General features: G+C 25.9%; 1 protein-coding gene across 1 annotated transcript; it reads left to right on the forward strand.

Annotated features, from left to right (window-relative positions):
• Positions 1-570: 570 nt before the first annotated feature.
• On the forward strand, positions 571-2,153 carry LOC145846843 (uncharacterized; the record flags this gene model as incomplete). Its single annotated transcript, XM_082953428.1, has 2 exons — positions 571-1,588; positions 1,859-2,153. A coding segment is annotated over one exon (1,017 nt), but the record flags the coding sequence as incomplete, so codon positions are not given.
• Positions 2,154-24,291: the final 22,138 nt, after the last annotated feature.

Genomic DNA, 24,291 nt, shown 5'->3' on the forward strand with positions numbered 1-24,291 from the left:
TAAAATTAAATGTTGTAAATTTAAAACTGTAAATTTTTTCTAGTAAGTTTATAAATTGTAAATAAACTAAAGCTTTTTTCTATACGAACATTTGAAACAGTAGCTAAATAATAGTTTTTTAAACAAAAACAATTTCATTACAATAAATTTATTCTACAAGTCTTAATTAAATTGACATACTGATATAAAGTTTTCAAACCAATATAAGACTTAAAATGTTTTTTGTTTATTCAAACATTAGTTTTGTTTTAATAAACAAAAAAGTAAATATTAAAAAACAACTTATATACGCACTTTGTTATGAGACAAACAATTATTTATCATTGATTTAAACCTTTAAAACTAAATTGTAAATTTAAAGTTATACCTTATTATTATTTTATTGAACCAAAAACTAAAAAGTATATGTTAAAAAGATAGTTTATTTTTGTTGTGAAACAAACATTTTTACATTTTTTCACCGAAACGGTTAAAATCAAAATTTTAACGTTTATTTTATATAAAGGCTCATTGTAAGAAAAAGATTGAATAAAAGATTGTAAACTTTAACATCTTATATTTTTTTCGAAGGTAAGCAATGCGTCAGAGAAGCGCAAAGGTGCTGAGTCGTATCAAAAAACTACGACAAGCAAGATCGGAAATCTTGGAAAAATGGGAAAAACTTGGTTTAAAAAGAAGTTGCAAAGTAGAAGCAATCAAGACGTTCCGCAATCTGCAAAACTAACGGCTGATACAAAGATCAAAAGCTCTTCACGATCATTTTTGTACACCGACAAAGACGAAAACGTTGTTCGTAAAAACAAAAAGTACAAAAGAAGCAAGACTGAAGCGCAAGACATGAACTACTCATCCTGCGAAGAAAATCCAAATGAACGAGAAAAAATTTCGAAAAATGTCAGACTCAGAAAAAGCAAGAGTGTAAAACAGCATAGCAATTTTTCTGACCAAGAAAAGAAGAGCAAACGTCGCCAGAGCATCAAATCGGAAGTCCACGTGCCTCTAATGTCGATGGTTAAAGCGAAACTCTCCGACGACTTAATGAAAACAAAAGCAGTGACTAAAACCGAAGCAAACAAGCAGGAACAAAAAAAGTCTTCAAAGCGTGTTTCCAGCGCTCAATCCGAGAAAAAAGAACAAAAGAGTGTCATTAAAACGACGCCGATTTCAAAAACTTTGAGGGGCAAAGACCCAAACGATTCGCTTGTTTACTCGGTGGTGAGCAAGCTGAACGAAATAAAAGATGAAAACGAGCGAGCTCCGAAGCTGGAAAAGCCCGCCAAAAGAATGTCAACTTTGCGCGGGTACCTTAATCAGCAGAGAAGAAAAACGGAAACTATTTTCACGAGCAAAAGAGAAGTTAAGAAGTCCTCAACGGCAAAAACGGAACAACCGCAGGGAAATGGAGTTGTTCTGAGAAGGAAAGAGAAGAAAGCTTCTGAAGATTCTAGGAGATGGTCGTCGATTAACTTGGACGACCCGAAATCAAAAAGGAGTCAGAGGTACAAAAGGTCGAAAACGCAGTATTTGAGTGCCAACGAGGAAGAAGATGAGGATGAATACAAAACTCCAGAAGAACAGAGGTTATGAGGTATAAATTTGAGTTTTTTAATGAACAATTGAAAATTTAATAACTCTTGTCTATGAAACTTGTGTCATTGTTTATAACTTTAAAGTATATTCAGTCTATTGCATATATATTCACATGTTTTAATAGTTGTAGAGATTAAAGATTTTTCATAAAAATAAAATAAATCTAAAACAATCTAATTCGTGTTTAAAATCTTTACAAGCTTAAAACTAAAAAGTAGATCTAATACGATGGTGTACTATAAAAGAATATTATTAGTAAATCTAACAGAAAGAATATAAGAAGCAAAAGAAGTTACTAAAGAGCCTTTGTCAAATACAAAAAATAAACATTTTTATTGTTTATAGTTTGAACAGTGTTGTGTTTAATTTTTATTATTAATTGATTGTTTAGAACATTTAGTGTTGTTTGTACCTATTTAAAATGTTATTTGCGTATTAAAGTTTGAATCATATAAATGTTACGTTACTCCTGATTAAATAAAATGATTTAATCTAAATACGAAGTTTTAATTTAGACCTTTAAAAAAGTTCTAAATACAAATCGATTTTTTTCTTACAAGGAAAACCTGTTATCCTTTTTTTTAACTTCTTTAGTTTATCAAATCATTTTTGAAGTATATTTTAAATGAAGTTTTGTGCTAATAATATAAACTTAAATTTTTGTAAAGTTTTATAAAGCCTAACGTATTAATTATCTTATTTTGTTTTTCAACCTTTTTAAAACTAAATTAAAATACTGTTGTAACGTTAGTGTTTTAACAACAATAAACTTAATAACAATGCAGGTTAAAGTTGTATACGTTATTATCTTACTGTTCTAACTTTATTTTAGAAATAAACTATAAACAGTTTAAAAAACCTTAAAGATAGTTATACTACTATAAACATTTGAATTTTCTAAAACTAAATGTCAATCTAATATCAATCATTAAATATTATTAAAACTTTTGTTAAACTTAGTATCTTAAAGAGCTTAGTTTTGAAAGTTATATAGATATTTTAAGAAATATATTGACAATAATACTCTCTTTTTTTAAAGAATAGGTTTACTTTAACGAATTTGTTTCTAACACAATTTACATAATATGCATAATTTAATGTTACTGTATAAGTTATAAATATCAAAAAAATATATATTTAAAGATTTTATTAATGTGCAATAATAACTATATCAGTCAGCTATACAACTCAATAATGTTGGTGAAAATGTTCGAACTTCAGTTTAAAAACTAAAAAAAACATGTAGTTATCTAAATTGGCAAGTTTTACCTGTTTGCGCATTACAAAATATACTTAATTTTAAAATGAAGCAATTTTATTCTTAAGTAGGATATCTATTATGTAGATTCTTATCATATTTGTTATTGAACTACCCGACATTATCTATAAGTGTTAATGTTTTCGGACCTAAAAACTTTTAAAAAATTTAAGGCATTATAAAACTAGACTATTTTTAAAATAGTTCTCTAAAACTTAACATTATGTAACTTAGCTTTGAAACATTTGGGTCCGCTAAATGTATTTTAATGTAAAATTACAACTTTTGGGTAAAAAGGTTAAACATAAAAATTTATTGCAAGTTTAATTTACAAATATACTTCAGAAACCTTGTAATTAATTTAATACTGAACGCTTTTTTAGCAATCAGGTTGCTCATTTATAGTACCTTTATTCTGTAAACATTCTTTTTACATATTTGATAAATTTCAATATTTTTTTGTTCATTTTATTCTAAAATTTACCAGACCAAGTAAGATACATTGCACTAAAGAATATAAAGTTTTAGAAGTATATGATGCACACAACAACGTAAAAAACTTGTAATATTTATAAGGTGAACGTTTAATTTTTTTACTGATTAAGTTTATTTTAACTAAAAATAGATGGCAATTAATATAAAAAATAAAAATTGAGCTTTAAAAATAGAATTCAAATTTTAAGTTAAAAAGTTGTTCAGTCAAAGTTTAATATTATCGAACTAAAAGTAAGAAAAACTTCTTATTCACAATTATACTAAACATACTAGATAGTTTAAATTTAATTATACATTTTATTGGTTAACTATGTAAAACTTTAAATGATACATTGCGTGTGTAAATACAACCGTATTAATTTTTGCACAAATCTAACAATTATTAGATAAAGACGACTCATTTTGTCTAAACTTTTAGGTAACACAGCAACCTAACAAACAATAATTTTATATAAAAAAAAACAAAATTTGTTTATACAAATAAAAAACTTATCTAACAATCGGTTGCTCAGAGTTTTGCGAAAGAGCAGAAACAGTTTTAGAGGGACAAACGTCCTTTAACTCATCTTCGGAGTTTTCACGACAACAGCAGGAGAAGACGACTTGTTTCCACTGGTACAAGGAGAGTGAGCAAAACAACAAGTTAACAAAAGAGGAAGAGTTCAATATGAGCTGCACAAGGATGAGATCGGAACTGAGTAGAGCGAAGCCTCCGCTTGCCATGCTGCTGATGACGCACAAGCTCACACAAACGAGGCTTCTTTTCACGACAGGGAACACTTGCTTCGTTGCTAGAGAGCGACTTACTTCTGCTGACGCTACCTTGGCACCGCACTTTAGCAGGAACTTCGCGTGCAAAACGAAAAACAAGAAGAAAACGACGAAAGAAGACACCGCTGCCCCGATCCATGGAATCTCTAAAGGTAGTTTGGTGACGTTGGATTGCTGACACGCGTTGTAAAAAACCTCTGCTCCGTTTAAAACCGGAGCTTTTGTTTGTACGACTTCGTAGGACAACACAAACAAAAAAATAGCAGTTAAACCGAAAATTGCTGCAAATTTAAAAAGCAACAGTAAATTGTAAAAGAATTTTGTGCAGTTCGAAAAGTTTCTTTTGTTCTTTGAGTCTTGAAAAAAATTACTAATCTTGCTCCAAAACACAAGGTACAGAAAAAATTGTGACGTCATCACGCAACTTACTTGTACTCTGACCCAAATTTTGCAAAAGTCAGTCGTCATTTCGTTCCAAGTTGTGATGAGAAATATTGCCAGGAAAGCTCCTAACGACAGCATTAGTAGACAGCTCGCTAATATTAAAAGGTAAATGACGGCGCTGGAATTTTTAGGTTTATTAACTTGCAATACTCTTTCACACTTGCTTTCGTACATTTCTTCGCAGTTGCTGTCAAACTCATCATCTAGTGTAGTTAAAACGATTTTTATTTGTTTGGATCTGCGAATTTTCTTTATCACGAAAGACATGAAGAGATAGAAGGATACGAGGAGAAAAAGCCCGTTTGTAGCTAGAACAATCACCAAAATGAGCTCCATGATCTTTATTTTAAAAATAAAACAGCTTTAAAAACAACACTGTTATTATATATTTTTAAAAGCAAAGAAAAAAATTTAAAACAATTTTGATAATTCTGTTTTTATTTAAAGAAACTTGGCTAAGTTTTAAAACAAAAATTGTTGAGAACTACGTTTTTTCTTATGTTTTGTAAAACTCTTGTTTAATAAAGCTATATAAAATACCTTATCATCAAAAAAACAAATCATAAAATTTCTAAAACAAGCTTTATTTTATTCTAACTATGTTGCCATGTTTTAAAAAATCAATTTATACTAGCTTAACTTTTATTCCAATAGCATTTTTTCTAGTTTATACTAAATTATTACTGTTCTAAAAATTCGTTTTTAACCAAAATTTGACAGGACTTTTAAAAGTTTAGTTACATTTTATCAAGTTTTAAGACTTTCGTAAAAAATTACTACAGTGTGATATTACATTGAGTTTATGTGTTTTGCGTAATAAACTTTCTTTTTTTCTAAAAAGCCTATGTTTTTAGAAGTTATGTCTTAGTTAAAACTATTTCGTTAAAAAAATTTTTTTTGTGTTACATATAAAACTATTTTAAATTAGGCCTAATCCTTGTTATGAAATAATTGTTTTTTTATCGTACAAATCGTTTTTTGTTAATCGTTTTTGTTAATCGTGTTTAATAACTATTGTACTAAGAAACAGTTTTTAAATTAAGCTTTAATTGAATTTAACAAGAAATTTTTGTTTATCAAAAAAAGAATTTGTAAAATTAGGTAGTGTTTGTTTGACATAAGAAGACTGTTTTCAATTATATTCGAAACTTAAATCAAAATGTACAATATCCTATTCAATTATTTTCTTTTAAGTTATTGCACTTTGGTGCTTGTGTAAAAAATTGGTCACAAAATTAGCATAGTTTAAAAAAATATTTTTCATCTTTAAGCAATATTGTAGTTTAGTAATAAACGTAACTAATAAAAAAATCAAAAGCTTGTGCTTAAAATTAGGTAAAGAATATTTGTTGTTAATTGTTTTAGCTATAACAAGTCTATATCAAATATTTTAAAGATTTGCTCTTTGCACTTAAAAATTTATTTAAAATATTTTATTAAAAAAGGTTTAAGTTAAATGTTATATTTAAAAAAAAACAACTTTTTTCAAGTTAGTATAATTGGTTGTATTGGTATTATAAATAGTTGTTTTTTAGAATATATATTTTTCTGTTGATGTACTACAAATCTAAACTGTTAGCAACAATTTTTTTTTTATTTACCACGTGTTGAAGGATTTTCTATTTAAAAAGTTGGTCTTACAGCACTGTAAACATTTTTTTACGTCAAGTTTGTACGCAAAATGTTTAATTTCTAGATAAATAAGTAGTAAATTAGTTTATCTCACACTTAAAAGAATTAAAAAGTTTTTGATATATATATAAACTTTCTTATATTACTTACTTTGTACATCACAGTAAAAATTATGTATTGTTGTGATTAGTTTCCAGTAAGTTTAGGAACTACTGACTCAAAAAAAAATTAAAGAATTTTTTTATACAAAGATATAACACGTTTAGGTTTATAAAACTTAAGTTACGTTATTTCAGCTGTTTTTGAAAATAAAACGATGGTATGTAATTTAGAACCTCGAACAAACCTAATTTACCTAAAGAATCCTTTTAAAATAAGTTATGAAAAGTATTCGAGAAGTTTTTACATTTTAAAAACTTAACTACAGCTAGTGCTTTAAAAAGTGAAACTAAAAACGAGTTTGAAGTTAGCTTGAATAAATTCAAAAAAAAATGTCCAAACTTTAGATCCAATTATTTTCCTTATCTTAATAGCTGAATAGTTTTTTTTTTAAATTTTAGAGAACGGTCCTTTGTCTTTAATATATAAAAGAAATCTACTCGATTAGGGCTTGACCTTTAGTGTAGAGCCCCTTAGAAAAAAAGGATTTTTTTATCAATTTTTACTTAGCTCGAATTTAAAAAAAAAGTAAAAAACAATTTTTTTTTCTTTTAATATTCATATTTTAAAGCAAATAAATTTTAAATAACACTTTTTTTTCCAACTGTTAATATTTTCTACTATTTAGCCTTATTTAAGATTTCCTAATTCCGAAATAAGGCCAAATAAAATAATAACAACTGAAAAAAAAATTGTTTAACATTATTCACATATAAAAAAAAGAATTTAACTTAACTTATTTTTTTGTTTTTAATTCGAGCTAAGTAAAAATCGATAACAAAACTCATATTTCGTACTGTTTGGCCTTATTCCGGAATTAGGAATTCTAGAATAAGACTAAATAGTACAAAATATTAACAGTTGGAAAAAAAGTGTTATATAAAATTTATTTGCTAATAATTATGAATATTATAATAAAAAATGTTTTTTATATAAAAATAAATTAAAAAAAATTTGCTATTCTGATTGTTTTGTGTAAAAGTATATCTTTACAAAGAAAGGTCTACTAAAACAACCAAACAAAAGGTTTATTTTAAACCGATTAAACTAAAAATGTTTGTTTCGTTTATACCGAATCTTTTAATTATTTAAAGTAATATTTTTAGACGTTTATAAATAAAACAGGTTTGTTAATGTTTAATAAAAGTTATCTACACCAATAAACAAATAAGAAAAAAAAAATAAACTAAAGTATTTAAAAGTAATTTTTTTTCCTAAGTAATAAATATTAAACAAAATAAACAAACTCATCACTTATGCAAAAACGTTTCTAACTTAAACAAACTACTTATTAGACTTTAAAAACATAATGAATATGATTGTGTTTTTTATTCGTGCATGAGTGACCTTGACACGGTCCACATGATTTTGTATTGTGTTGGTCTCAGATGAACAAACAGCAATTTACAACAACTAAAAATTAAGTTCATCGAGGGGTTAGTGATACTAAAGGGGAAATTATTCATTTTCGTAATAATTAAGAAATGACCTTAGAACATGACTAAAATTAAATAAATTATTTGAAAAAAAAAGAGGTTTTACTTTAAATATTTTTCTGTTCCTAGGAAAATTAGTAGTCATTTATAATTTTGTATTAGTACCAAAATTTTCAAGTGTTTGATATGTTAAAATACATTTAAGTCACTATAAATCAAAAAATATCAGTACGACTCTGAACTTTGTTTTACTTTGTTCAACCTTAAAGTTTATGTCCAACTCTGGTAAACTGTTAAAGAAAACTTTACATACTTTACTTGAGCAAAGTTTTTAGAAACTTAGTTTGTAAAATAAATTTTTGAAAGAATATATTACTTCTCCTCCAGCAGTTGAGATCTCTCTATTTGTTTTCTTGAAACCAAAACATATTATACTTTACTTGAAAATAAACTTTTTAGATAAAGCTTATACCATTCAACTAGTAGTTAATCTTGTCAGCTATGTTCAGGTAGTCAATTTTTACCTTATTTTATACTTATTTTGTCTAAATAAACTTTAAAATACTAACATCCTTTACGAGCCATATTAAAAAAATATCTTTCTAGGCTAGAAGTAAATAAAATAAATTTAGTTAAAGTAGTATACTTACCATTTGTGATGAACCATGAAAAAAAACAGCACAATTGACTATTAAGCAAAACAAAAGAACATTATTATATAAAAGTTTAAACTTATTTTTTCTGCATTATTTGTTTATTACCTTAAAAAAAAATATTAGACCAAAGTTCTTTGCTTGGAGGGCCGCAATTTGCCTACTTGGAACTAAAACTTAACAACATCAGTTTTAATACTACTTATTTCATTTAACCTCCGCTGAACTGCTTTATTTTTAACATAGTGTAACGTAATTAGTTTTAATAAACTAGTTCCTTTAGAAACTTTTATTGTGCTAAAGTATTAAAAAAACGTAAACTATTTTAATACTATATTAAAGTATGTACAATGATACTATGCATGTCTTTGTAAAAAAAACACCATATTCAAAAGTATAATAAAGTAAATTTTAAAACGTAAGTTTTTTTACGTCCTATTATTATTTTTTTAACTTGTCTAGGAAACAAAACAAAAAAGTTTACTAATCATAGGTAAAAACGGTATTTTAACTTAGACTAGAAAATATTTGTAAAAATTTTAAATAGGAGGAAATACTTACTATTGTCAACAAAGTTTTAGTAGTAAAGTTTACTAGTCAGTCTGGTAAAAGATCAAAAAAAAAGAGGCTCTTTTAAAAAGTATACTTTTTAATGTTTCTGTGTAAAGAAGGCTTAAAACAACTGTTTGAGTTAACTATAAAAAAATAACGCCAAGAAAGTTTCATAAAGTATAAATTGGTTGTGCGTTAAGTGCTCGACATCCTAACAAGCAGAGCTCATTAGACCTAGGACATTTCACTGCTTTAATATAAAAATCTAAAATATATACTGTACGTTTTTACTACTCATACTTTTGGAACTTTGACTCTGTAAAGCAGTTTGTATATTACGAACAGCGATTGTAGTAAGTAAATTGAGTAATTTTTACAAAACTTCATATTAAATATTTATTTATGCTATCACGAACATCAAACATTGAAATTATTTAAGTTATATAAGTAGTTTATTTGCATATTACTTAGTTAGTTTTATATACTATTTAATAGTATTATTTTGATAATGTCAAATAGTAAACATGTAAAGTATTAATTACAAAAGTGTTAAATAAATATAGTTTTGTTCACTTTAATTATTTAAGATTTTAATAATTGCAAATTTTATTAAACTAACTTTTTTTCAATCAAAAATAACATTATTAAAGGTTTAGTTTCTTAGAAGCTTAAATAAAATTTTATTCTATAAATAACTATAAGAAATAATTTTGGAAATAGTGTTTTTCAAACGACATGATAATTGACACCAGTTTATTTTATATTATTTCTAACATGCTGGATAAGCTTAAAAATTACACAAAAAATCTATGTAAAACTTAAGAAATAGTCGTGAAACTAAAAGTACTTACACAAAGGTATTTGATAAACAAATGGGTTTTGTTATTACCATAATAAACGTTTCATAATCGTTTTAATTATTTTTAAAAAAGTTTCAACATCATGTTAAACATACTATTTATTTATTTTTAATTCACAGCAATTATAAGTTTTATTTTTTTCGGCAAACTTCTGTATTACTTTTCTGGCTTCTTTCAACACTGCTTGAGATTTTTTTAGTTTTTGACTAGAATCAGCTAAATAACTTGTCTAAGTTTCTAGAAGGTTTACTTTACAGTGTGTATTTCTCATGTTTGACTGCAAAAGCAAAGCTGTGATCGAACATTATTAGGTTATACTGTTAAGGGACATGTTTTGTATAAGTAGCATTGAGTATACTAATAGCTTTAAGTGTTTTAAGATAAGTTTTATTTGATACTTTCTAAAAAATGTCTGAAACCAAACTACTTTAATTCACAAACTTAAACTTTAAAATGTATTAAAGTCGAGCTTACAAACTTCAAATAACTTTTAAAACTTCTGCAGCCTTTGAATTTAGTTTGAAATTTACTAAACTCCCAAGCACGCAACTATCTAGTGACAAATTAAGTCCTAAGCACAACAAACATATCATGAACGAGAACAAAATGACCACTTCTTGTGACACTTCTTCATTTCCAGATGACGCCGTTTGTTGTAAAGATGACTCAATTGGACCTTCGACTGGGCCAAGAACAAGGAATGACGCGAGAAATGATGCAAGTAAAACTTTCGACGCTGAAGCAGTTTGATATAACAACCAAAACGTTTTGTCGACTTTATTGAAAGTGCAAAACTATTTAAAAGGTACAATTAATCCAAATAGCCGCTACATGCGAGTGCTTAATAGTAATGTCGACCGAGCGAAGCGCAAGGTTTTTTCTGATCTTTATAAGTTAGAAAAAATATTTGACAACCCTACGGCTAAATTTATTACAAAAAAATTTACGAGTGTGCAAAAAATCAACTTGGCAAGTTTTTAAATGATGACTTTAAACGTTACGAAAATATATATCTTATTGTAGCAAAAAGATTAGTAGACCTGGAAGTTACTGGTAACCAACAATATTTTGTCAACTTAGTTATTTCTATAGAACGGACTCTTTGGATTCAAGTGGTAAAATATTTGAGTCCAAATTATAAAAAATCTTTTGTTGTATTATGCCTCCTAAGGATGAGATGTTTTGCGATAAATGATGAGTTGAAAGCCACGCTTAACTATATAATAAATGGTTTAGAAATATCTTTGGGAACGTCACTATTTTGTATAAAACAAGACTTTTCCTTTCTGAGGCAAGAATACAAGTGGAAAACTTCGGGTTTATCAACTGAGGATTACTTTGAAAATCTTTCTCCAACAGCAGACAAAAAGTTTAGAGGCTTTGCTAAAGAAGATGCTGAGTTCAAAAAAGACAAGAACCTCAAAATATTATCGCAAAAAAGAACACAAGCCATAAACAGTTTCAACAGGTCTACATTCATTTCTTATAAAATTGAAAGCAAACTTTGGGAACTTTTAAAATGCGACGAAAATAATGAAGAAGCATTCAATGTTACTACAAAAACGCTTGAGAGTGTTAATGATTTTTATACAAGTATATCCACACAAATCTCTGCCATGAAAGCGCTAATTGCAAGCTTGGAATTAGCTTTTCGATCGGATGTAGACGATATCAACAGAAGTAAAATTAAAGAGGCGATGACAAATCTTGTGAAGTCCAAAAGTACTGTTTTTGAAAACATACTTGCCGTTCAAATATTGAAGAAATGGAACGATGGAATGGATTTTGCGATTGTTTCTACAAAAATTGTCTACAAGAATCCATCAGCGCTGTGGAATGTGACTTTTGGTTTCTGAGGGAATCTTTGTGTGATGGCCCGATGTCTGCAAGGTAAACAGTTGTGTTGAGAATTAGTTTTGTGAAGTAATATTTCAGTGTATGCATTGATATATGATATCATTTAATATATTATTCGCTTAATATTTACTAAGAAATAGTTGTTATCGTATGTGTTTCAAAATATTTTATTAATTAATATTTGTAGTATGTGTACTAAGAAATCTCTTTTATATGTTTGTTTAGTTTTTTGTATTTTTCTTTCGTTTTATTTTGTCAAGCTAGTCGCAGTAATAAACTCATTTATAAGTTTGTATTTGTTTAGAATAGACATTATTAATTATAAATTCAGCTTTAAAGAGTTGTTAAGTATTTTGACAGACCTCTTAATATATAGTTCAACTCAAAGTTGAACCTTTTTAAGTATTAGGATTGTATTTTTTACCTTTTATTCAGTTATAAAAAAAGTCATTCTGTATAAAGTCTAAACCTACTCTGTTTTAACCAAAAAAATTATTATAATTTATTTAATATTTTAATAAGTTCTCAACATGTTTTGTAAAAAATACCTTTTTTGATAAACTTTTGACTAGAGTCTAATATACTAAATATAATAAATTCCCTGATATTAGTAAATATTTTCTTAGTCTGCTATGGAATTAACAACTATTATAAGTTGTAAAAATAATGGTTGTCAACGAATGAAGAAAAAACTGATAGTGCTCGGTGAAAACTAAATTAAAAATATTTTTAATAATTTAGAATAAATCTGGTTAAGTAATCCTTAGTTTTCTACCAACTATTTATAAACTTATTACTATTAAGTTTTAGAGTTATTATATTTAGATTTAAAATAGTTTTCAAATAAAACGTAATTAAGCAAAACTTACGTAAAGTTTACGCAAGTTTTGCTAACTTTATTTTAAATAACTATGTGGTTGTATTTGTTTGCATTGAACTAATAAAATATTTTAAAGCAATTTTGTATAAACTATTACACCTAATTTCAAAATCTTTAGTATAAATAATATTGCTTTTTTGTTTTTGAATATGTGTCGACCACTGGTTTGATTATACATTAAAACTTTCGAGATTTCAGAATAATAATAATGACAACTACACCATCACGCAACACATTTATTTTTTTTAAAGTTTTTAAATTTTATACTATAGTTTAATGCTTAAACCATTAGTTTTTTAAGTGCCATTGCAAATTTTAAAAGTTAAATAATTGAAAACAGATTAGTTTTATTAAGTAAATATACTTTATTTAAAGGAAATTAAAATAATGTTTTATTTATAACAAATTCTTGATAAAACTAATAAATAAAAAAACTGTATATACAAACAAACATTTTAAGATTGAAACAATAAATTACTAGAGAGCTACATACTGAAGCAGATCTTATTTATTTACTTGTGATCATCGGGTGTAAAACGTGAAACACTTGTTAAGTAATAAACTCAGCAAAAGTTTTGTTTTAATTATATCTATTAGCAAATGTTGATAGTAATATAACATTAGTTTTATAATCATATTGTTTTTTGAACGACATAAATAAGCGTTCAAAATAGTTGGTCCTAGCCCTAGGACCTCGTGTACGAAAAAACATTTATGTTATCGAGTCGCACACCATTTGGACATCTGTTAATGGCTTGTCCAGGACAACATTAAAAAATATAGCATTAACAAATATGACTCAGCAAGTACTACGGAAAATACCTTAACGCTTCAATCGGATCACTAAAATGTTGTAATTATTTAGCTTTTGACACTACTTTTTTAACTTTTTCTGTGGTTATTTATATCTTTAACAAGATTTTTTTTTGATTCTAAAACTAAAGTAATGGTTAGTGTAAAATTATTAGTAAAATCAATAACATTTCAAAATACACTTTTTAAATTCTCAAAAAATATTTTAAAGTTTTTTGGCAGTATAGTTGAAAATTTTAATTAATGCTTACAATTTTATAATAAATATTCGACTTTTTAACTAGTTACGGCCCCCTTTAACCCTTTCCGGCTTATGTTCCCCTAAATTTCTTAAATGTTCCCTTTAGGGCCATATTGTCACTTTTGGAAACCGTGCTCTAAGTCATAGTAAAGAAATAATTAGTTCTAATCTACTGCTAAATCCTATTTCTAAAAACTAGCTCAATTCAATAAAATACCTATTATGTTCGTAGGTTAATATCTTTAGTTTAAATTAAAACTGTGTTTTGTAAGAAAATAAGCTAAGTAAATTTAAGTAGTTTTTTATAACGTAATTTTTTTTTTATGAATCTCGATATGATTATAGCTTGTATATTTTAAATAAGTGTTGTTTTATAATTTAAACTTTTTAAACTAAACCACTCATTTTCTATGATAAAATCGTCATACATACTATAACTATTTCTCAAAAAGAGACAATCTTGCCTACTTAGATTTATCTTGATCAAAAATATATACCATAAGTTTTATTTTAAGAAAACTTAAAGGCTGCACATTTGTTTAAGCTATTTCCCTGCTAACTTATATTCATGTTACAACCACAATATTTCTAGCGTTAGTAGATACTATTTAAATATTTAGTTTAAAAGGGTTACTAAAATATCTACAAGTTATCTTTTAGTATTAAAGTTAAATTTAAGCTAATCTTTTACACTAAAAATACCATAAACAAAGTTTTTTCAAAAGAAGGATAAAATTTAATTATTTACTATTTTAGTGACTAAATGCACTCTTTTTACTTAAACTTTTTATTTTAAACCGAAACAAACACAGATCTACTAACTTAGACATTTTGTTATTCTGCTTACTTCAATAATAATATTCAACAAAGGAAAGACGTGACATTTCGAGTCCTTTATACAGCGCATCGCACGGGTCACTGGCTAATGAACAATCAATTAATAGTGTGCTTGTACTTGTTGATAGAAAAAAAAGAGGAGTACAATGTTGTAATGAAAAAGCAATGTAAAAATCATAATGTTTTATATTTATACCAAAAAGGTATTACGTGAAGAGAGAAAATATAACTAATTATAACAATAACACCAAAATGTTAAAACTAATTAAAGATGCCTCGACAGAAAGTTATCCCGACCATTTACAGGAAATACAACAAAACTAAAGGAATTAAAGATTTATTAAAACATGTTATACATACAGTAGGTACGCCCGACAAACAAGGAAAAACTCTATTTTCGAGAACTATAGTCTCAATTGATGGTAATAACTAATAACTCATGTTTTTACACTCAAATGAGCATAATCTACAAAGTTTGTCGCTTCGTACTAGTTGAGATTCACAGGCAAGTAATTAAAACCCTGTAAATCTGCGTGCTTGCAATATGAAATTAGAATATTTAAAACAGTTTTTAAAATTTTGTTTATAAATGTATTTAATAACTTGGCTAAATAAGATTTTATGTTTCCTTTATATATTAGAAAATCAAAATAATTTGAAAGATTAAAACAGTAAGAAGCTTGTATCGTTTTTACTATTGTTTATTGTCCAATGTTGGACTTGGGTGTTAGAAACTCAACAACAACTGTCTCAAGAAAAAATAAAATAGATAATTAATACCAAAAGACACGTATTGACATAATTGATAAGGTACTTAAATATATAACACTTAAAAAATTTAGTGTTAAACTTTGATCTTTTAATGAATTCTTATTAAAAAAATTGCTTATTTCATTAGCTTAAAAAACATAATATATTGTTTTAATTTTGTTTTAAGGCATAAATTACTTGCTGGATAAGCATCAAAATTTGGTCCACTTACACAGAAAACATATGAAAATATAAAATAGGTTAACTGTTTGATAACAAACAAAAAAATAATTTAAAAACATACTAAAGTCAAATAAAGAAACAAAATATCAACAATAATAAAAAACATAGGTTGTTATTGTAACTAAAACATAACAACCTTAATAAATAATATCAGCATAATAATTTAAGGCAGATGGATTTTTAAAAGACACCATCTAAAGACATGATACGTTCAGTCAACACAAACTTCAAGGATAAGTAGTCAAAGAAATTTTAAAGGCTCTAGTTTAAAAACTCGACCACGACTTTAACATATTGACATTTATTTGCTTTTTTTTAGAGCGTGAAATTTTTGTTTGTATTCCTTTTAACATTTTATACTTTAGTGCTTAACTGGTATAGCAACAACTAGAATTTTGACAACTCTGCTCCACATTATGGTACTCCACTAAAAACAGTTAAAACGTTTTATAGTGTATTATTAAAAAGTACTTTTGTGAACTATTATTTAAAAAGCTCTTTATACCGTTTTATTAAGGTTTCATGCAGTATATACTAAATTAAAGGATTTTTTAGTCTTTGATGTGACACTGAGCCAAATTATTTACGAATGTTGAATGTGTAAGAGTGTGAAAAGCTAAGAATTTTAAGTAAATTCAATTTGTCTTTTATGTAGTTAATTCTAAAAATATCGCTTTGTTAATTTTTTCAGAAAGTAGTGTTGTGTTGATTTTTTGACAAAAATTTAAGTTAATTTTATATTAAAATTAAAACATATGAAATAAATTTTAAGTTTAGCGTAAAAGTAGATAGCTGCACTAATGCATTTTAAGTTTAATGTTTTTATTTTAAACACATTTTCAAGTTTGTGCTTTTTCATTCACATCATAGTTTTAAACTAAACATGACATTTTTTTAATGTTAACAAGTTATAGATAACTGAAAAAATATAGATGTATAATTTTAATTTTTAGTTTAGTTTGTATAAATACAAACAATATCAGATTACTGAGAAAGTTTTTTATAACTTGTCTATATGTATAAGTACAACTTTGCAGCATATAAAGTTTAACATTATTTTCATAATCAGATATTGACTATTCTGTATATTGTAAGTTTTTCATAACTATCCATGTCACACTATGTGAGCTAACATCCAGTTTACAACATGTCACAATAAATACTCTCAGTATTTTTTTTTTTTAAGTAATTTATTTTTTATTTAATGCTTGCTATAAAATTAGGATAGATTTTAAAGAGGTTTAATTAAGTTAACAATTGTTTATTCACAATCTTTATCTTTTAACACATTTTTTACAAAATTTCATTATCATGATTTTTTATTCTTTTCTCTGTTTTGTTTTTGTACTTTTCTTTTAAAATTCATTATTGAAGTCTAGCAGAGTGTATTTATAAACACTTTTACTTTTATTATTTTGAAGTGTTCTATAAAATTACTAAAAAATTTTAGTTGTAATAAAAATTGTTTACAAAAGTTGCTTCATTTAAATATGATTGATAGTTAATCTCGTGTGTAAAAACTACTATCAATATTATATTTCAATTTAAACAAAATTATCTGATTTTAAAGAAGTCTACTATATAAAGTAGTAAGTTTTACTTAAAACACTAGTTTAGTGTTTTTAAGTGTCCATAGTAGTTTATTAACAGGGTTGCTACTTACTTATACTACTCAGGCTAGTTAAGATTTTTTACAAACTCAACCTAACTTGAACCAATTCAGGCTAATTTTGAAATTTTAGAGGATGATTTTGAAAAATTCAAATCAGTTTAACTTGTTTTTTGTTTGAAATTTAAGCTATTTTAAGGATTTTTTGGAAAACTTCATTAAAATTGGTTGATTTGTTGTAAAAATATAATTTCGAGAATATTTACAAACAACTATAAAAAGATACTTATGATCAAAAAAGGCTTCCGTTAAACTCTCTTAAAATCATATTAAATTCTGCTCAATGTGTGTTTGTGATTATTGCCACATGTAAAACAGTTTCAAACTAAAAAATCCAAATCCATTACAGTTTATATTGAGATTATTTGAAAAACATAAAAACAGCATATGTGATTTTTTTGTAAACCAGCTAAAATCTTTCATTAGGTGTTTTTGTGATATTTCCCAAATAAATAAAAAATCTAGCTGAAAACTTAAAGATTGCATTTTTTATACGCAGTGTATCATACACTAGTGGGTCCAAAAAATCTTGCAACTCTGGTTTAAAGTATTCTAGTTAAAGTTATTTTCATAACCTTAGCTTTTTAAATACTTTTATAGTACTTCGTTAAATAGTAATTGTTGTGTACACTTACTATACTCATGGTTGCCAAAAACCTGGAATCCTGTATAAACCTGGAATTTGACAACTTAGACTAAAAAAACCTGAAAAACCTGGAATTTTAAACAAATTTTGTATGCTAAGTAGTAAAGTTTCGATTTGACAAAAAAAATCTTAGTATAGATTAAAAAAAATTGTCATCATCAAAAAAAAATTTTAATAAAAAACACATTTAAAGAAGTTTTAAGATAAATTTTCAATGTCGTTGTACTATTTAACTTAGTTTTTGACCTCAAACTTTACTTCAAACTAAAAATAGATCCTAAACGTGTAACTTTGAAAACCTAGAAGAAATTTTGAAAACATGGAGAAAATTTTCCAAAAACATTTGGCAACCCTATATACTGTTGTAAAAATATAAAAAGTATACATATTCAGGGTAGCTGTCAAATTTGCACAAGCGTACAAAATTTGTTACAAAAATTTGCATATCTTGTTGTTACTATTGACTACCTTAAATGTTTTATTTTTAAAACAGTATAAGTGTTTTCGAGTTAAATTGTGATTTTTTATACTTATTTTTAATGAAAGGTAGGATTTTGTATGAGTAGTTTTAAGTATTGGGTACTTAGATTTGCTGCATATTTGCAAAAAATAAGTACCCAATATTTTGATGATGTCATTAACTTTACTTTGGGTAGTTTTTTAAAATTAAACTTTGTAAACAAAATAAAATTGCTGTCTAGGCCTATGATGAATTCACTGTTTATTTTTCTAAATATGAAAATAATTGTATCTGAAATAAAACAATACTAAACATTACACTATATCAACAAAATTAAGGAAATATAATTTTCAACAATGATATTTTTTATGTAAGTTACAATTTTAAATTCAACCACAAATTAAGCTATTGACTTTTAAAAATTTCTTATCTAGTTTATTAATGACTTTAAGTTATCATATTTTATCAAAATTTCATTATTTTACATGTAGAAGTACTTTAAAAACTACAGATTTTTTGGTGATTTTTTTTTTAAACACCAGATTTTTTAAATTTTTTTAATTTCACAAATTCAAGGTTTTTCCGGTTTTTGTTTAAACTGTCAAGTTCCTGGATTCTAGAAGTTTTGCAACCCTGCTCAAATTTTAAGGGAATATTCCTTTTAATATTTAAAAATAAAAGATAACAATTAAAACCTACTGTACTCTCCTATTTTAATGTTACATATCAAAAACTTGTTTTGGTATAAAATTTCTGTATAAAGGTAATTGTAGTTTAGATTAAAGTTTATAAAGTGACATCAACTTTTAACAAAAGTGATCTACACCCTCCCTGTACCCAAGGTGGCTCTTAAAGTTTTTTGAAACTTCTTTCAATTTTTCAAAATTTAATATATTTTTATAAATGCAAGTCTTATTTACTTTTCTAGACAAAATAAGTGATCAGAATTTCAAGTCATTCTAGGATTTTATATAACATTTCAAGAATCCTATAAGCATTTAGGTTTTATGGCCACCCTGTTAACTTTATTTCAAACTATAAAAAGGTAGCTTTTATTAAAGTACATAACTCATGTATAATTAGTTCAAATTTTTTTATGACTTAAATTCACCAAAACTATAAAAGAGAAAAGTTAAAAATCATTTGCTTAACTTGTGTTTAAGTTTAAAATTGTATCTTACACAAAATTTTTTTTATATTTTTGTTAACATAGGGAAATGTTTAGTATTATTCTATTGTTTTTTTTCAAGATATGATTGTTTTCATATATTAAAAAATTAAAAAAAAAGAATTTGTCATAGGCCTAGACAGCAATTTTCTTTTGTTTACTAAGTTTAAGCTTCAAAACTACCCAAAGTAAAGTTAATGACGTCTTCAAAATATTGGGTACTTTTTTTTGCAAATTTGCTGCAATTGAAAGTACCTAGTATTTAAAACTACCCATAAAAATTCCTATTGTTAAATGAATGTTTTCTGGGTTTACACAAGGGGCAAGACATAAAGAGTCATATGGGGTGTGGAGCAAATTAAATTGCCTTGTATACAGTTATCACTCAGACTTCAACATTCCATTTTTGATGTATTAACATAACTGCATTTTTTTAAACAAAATTCAATAGCATTAGAGGTAGTTTAAATTGCTGTGTTCCCCCTAGGACGGTATCAACATGTATTTCAGATGTTTTAATTTTTGAAGATTCGTAACTATTTTAAGCTAGCTACGTCCCGCCCCTAACCCTTACCCTCAGTTAGTAAGTTATTTTTTTATAAGTTTTTTCTTTAATTTTTAATTTTAATTTTTAATTATTTCTTTAATTTTTTTTTTAAGTTTTTTATTATACTAATGTTTATTAGTTATTTTTTTTACTATCACTGTTACCCCTAATCCTTATTCTCGGTCAGTATTTTTTTTTTCTATTAAATTATCATACAGTTTTTTTTTTTTTTTTTCTGTATTTTTTACTTCCGTGCAAATTTGGCTTCGTGCAATTTAGTCCCCTCGTGCAATTTAGTAACCTCGTGCAATTTAGTCTTCGTCAATTTAGATCCGTTCCCACATATTCAAACCCTGTTTTGCATACCAAAATTTTTAAAGATTTTATACTTTTTATTTATAGCAGTTTGCACAGTGGGAAGTGACAGCGCTCAACTAGACACAGAGAAAAAATTTTGTATAAAATCAATAATTGTAAATATTATTTAAAATATTTTTTAGATTAGTTCAAAGTTATAAAATTTATATTTATAAAACTATAAAACTATTCTCAAAACAAAAATCAAAAACTAAGTAATAGCTTCTTAAATTCTTTTTTGCTATATTAACTTAAGAAAAAAAAAGTTTATTTAAAACTCTATAAAAACAAACAAAATTTTCATTTTAGTAGTTCTTATGTTGTAACAGCCTGTGTAAATGTTCAGTAGATGCTAAACATATATTTATTTAATGAACGACAAAGGAAATTTAAACGTTAAGACAAAGGGCCTTGGTTATTAAGTCATACACCATGGGTACAGTTTAATATCTCGTTCAAGACATAAAAGTTCTATAATGAAAAAGAGCTTTTGTATTAAAACTAATCAATGGAATTTCAAATAAGGGTGTCTATGGGGTGTTTACGAAGAACAAGTTGGGTAAAAGTGTTTAAAAAAGTTTTTTATTCTGATTCGGCTAGATATGTTTTTTAAACTTTGTAAAAATGCACCTAGTCTAAGGTTTTAAGAAGCATATATAACTCTAGCTTGTTCAAAAATTTTTATCTATTAAAGTTTTACTACATTAAAAAAAAAAAGGAAAATCAATAATTTTTTTTATTTTTTTGAATTTTAGACTGATTCAACTAAAAAATAATCTTATTCAACAAAACTTTGAAAAAATACTTTTAAAATTTGAGAAAGAAATAAAATACTTTTACATAAAATGTTTTTTAAAGATATTTCTTTGACGGCTAATTTTCAATTCTTTAAAATATCTAAATTTGACATATTCAACAACTATTCAAATTGTTACGCGCCATGTAGCATATGCTCTATTATAAACCAAATTTCAACAAATGATTTCAAGCTTTTATTACGCTAAGGATCTTTCTACTAACTAAATTTAAAAGCTTAAACATTTTTTCCCATGTAGAGTTGCTTGTCCAATGTAATTTGTATAAAAGTGACATAAAAACATTTATTTACAGTTTTGCTTTAAACTGTTTTCAAATAAAGATAATATTTAAAATATAAAACTAGCTCTAGGAAACTACTAGGTTTAAGATTTTTAAATCAAACTATACTAAAAAATAACATGTTTAAAATAACTGTAAACAAGTTGGCTAAATTTCAAGACGTTTTTATTTTACTTTAAGTTAAGCTTTCCTAAAGCGGGCAATATTACTAGTTTTTTTGGCGATCTTGGTGAGTCGGGAGGCAATAATTAGTAAAGGAGGCAAAGTGTGGTTTATTTTCAGTTAATGAAAAAAAGTCGTTGCTAAGGTTTGTTTTGATAAAAATGTAGTTATGCATCGTTAGTTAGTATAAAATAAGACAACTTTGAAAAGTAAAATAAGATATTATGGAGTTGTGGTATGTGTTCATAATACTGATTAATATAGGCTTTATATATGTTAATAAATAGTTAAGTAACGTTTTTTAAGTTTATGCATTTGTGTAGTCATATTTATTATATAACTTGTCACTTTAAACTGTCCTGGCTAAGACATTATACTGTATCCGTGGTGTATGAATTTTTGTATACTAGATCCTTAAACTAAATATTTTGAGCACTTTTGTTTGTCGTTAAAGTAGTAATCAGTATTCAGTTATTTGGTAAGATTTAAACAGAAATAGTATAATTACTCAAGTAAAAAAAAATGCTTAGGACTAACATTTTAAAGTAAATTACATACTTTTACTCATGTCTTTATGATGCAACAGCTGTTACCATTTTATTGATCCATGGTAACCTAAAGTAGGATTTTGGCTATCAGGGTGCAACAACTAAAAAGGGAATAGTTTAAGAAACTATTTCGGGTAACCTTGTTTTAGATAAATTTTCATGTATACATACTTAACGCATATCAAATCAAACATGAAACTTAAGTATGAAAAAACTTATGTTATAAAAGTTTTATACTAAAACTTAAAGTTTAAAGAGGAAAACGTTTCCAATTTATTGGGTGAAGCAAACCTGTATACCTTATCTTACAAAGTTTTTAACTTTAATTTATTTTCGTTTTTTATTAAGAGTTTATAAATTTCCAATTAAATCATAAAAGGTTTATACTAGAAATCTTTTTCTCTATAAATATAATTTAACAACGGTTCAAGCACAGTTGTTTGTAAAAAGGTTGGATTAAAAATAAACTTATTAAGTATCTTAGTTTTTTATGAACTTGCCAGGCTTTTTATTGTCTCTAACTATGAAGTCAATAGAACGAAAGAAAAAAATGAAACACCCTTCGAACAACATTCAAAATACATTTGAAGCGAAAAAACGAAAAGTAAAAGCTATCAATCAAAGCTCACACAGTTGCAGTAAAACTTCAACCCGGAAAGAGTATCATCCTTTTTACAGCTCGTCTAGAAGAAAAGCTCTAAATGATTACAAACGTTTGCAATTATTTTCTGAGTCTGCACTAAAAGGTTAAGGTTTTATACTACTGTTTTAACATTTCTGTAGATTTTTTATTTATTTAGTGCACAATGTATTTTATTTAAAAATTATACTTAAAAGTTTTAACAATTTTTAAAATTGTTTATAAGTTATGTATTTATATATGATTAAGTTTATGTAACTTAATAATTTTTTTGTAAGTAAGGCCGTTTTGAGGGCTGTAAATGACGTAAATGTTTTAGTTTATAATTGATTCAAAACAAAACAATACATTGAAAATTATATAACTGAACAAGTAAGTGACATCTTAATGCAAAAAAAATTAAGAGTTTTTAAAGCGATCAAGTTAAAACTAATGAATGTAAAAAGTAAGTATAAAAATATTTTTGGGTAAACTTTAGAAACTCTTTAAATTTTGTTTAGTTTATTTGTATTGTTATGCTACAATTAAATATCAACTACTTGCTTTTATTTTACCTTTTTTTTTTGAACTAGGCGACTGCTCCTTCTATGCACAATTCCTGATCAAAAAACTATAAATTTAAGAAAACTTACAAAAAGTGATAAAAATTACTTAAAATCAAGAAATGCCTGAATAAAATTTTCTTTAGATCGTCTTTAATTGTATTTTTTTAATAATTACCACATGTAAAAAAATCTCCGTTAAAATCTAAGTCAAAGTTGCATACAGTTTGCATTTGAGTTGCTTTTAAAAAATTAAAATTTGCTCGCATGAAAATTCTTTTTTAGTTATCTAAAAATTTTGCACAGAGTGTTTTGTGATATTTTCCACATGTAGAAAATTTTTGACTTGAAAACTCTTCAAATGATGCCTCTTTTATTAGCACTGTAATGCATTGTCTATAGACCTAGTTATTAACATTGTTTGTTATATATAAATGAAAGAATGTATATTTAGATAAATTTTATCATAACAAACACATTCATATTTTTGTAATTCTTAACAGATAAAACATAAAATTTTTGTGAACAATTGTTTCGCAGGACATTAAAAGTAGAACAGTTTCCCAGTAACTTTCTTAAAAAAACATGAACTAAAACGTACATACTTTAAACTAAAAACTCGTAAGCATTATCACACCAATTAATTTTTAATTTTAAAGGAGACGTGTTAGAGTTGCAAAAATGTTTTGAATTATTAAATAAAGCAACTAAAAAAAATTAACAAAAAGTACTTTTCTATTTTTTTAAAGCTAGCATTTTATTCAACTTTAAGTTGTTTGCGAGAAGTTAAAAGACTAGCTATCACAAAAAAAGTTAAATTAGAAAATTCTTTTAAAAGAGTAGTTTGTCTGCAACCCCCAACAGAAATGCCATGCGTCGCAAATGTTGCCAACTGAACCCTAGTTTATTTTTGTTATTTTAAAGAATTTTTTACGATCCAAAACTGTGTGTAAAATTTCATAGTTAACAAAGAAAAGCTTGTT

The sequence above is a fragment of the Thalia democratica genome, unplaced genomic scaffold, assembly GCF_965202585.1.
Source record: "Thalia democratica unplaced genomic scaffold, ktThaDemo2.hap1.1 HAP1_SCAFFOLD_678, whole genome shotgun sequence".
In the NCBI taxonomy this organism is placed as follows: domain Eukaryota; kingdom Metazoa; phylum Chordata; class Thaliacea; order Salpida; family Salpidae; genus Thalia; species Thalia democratica.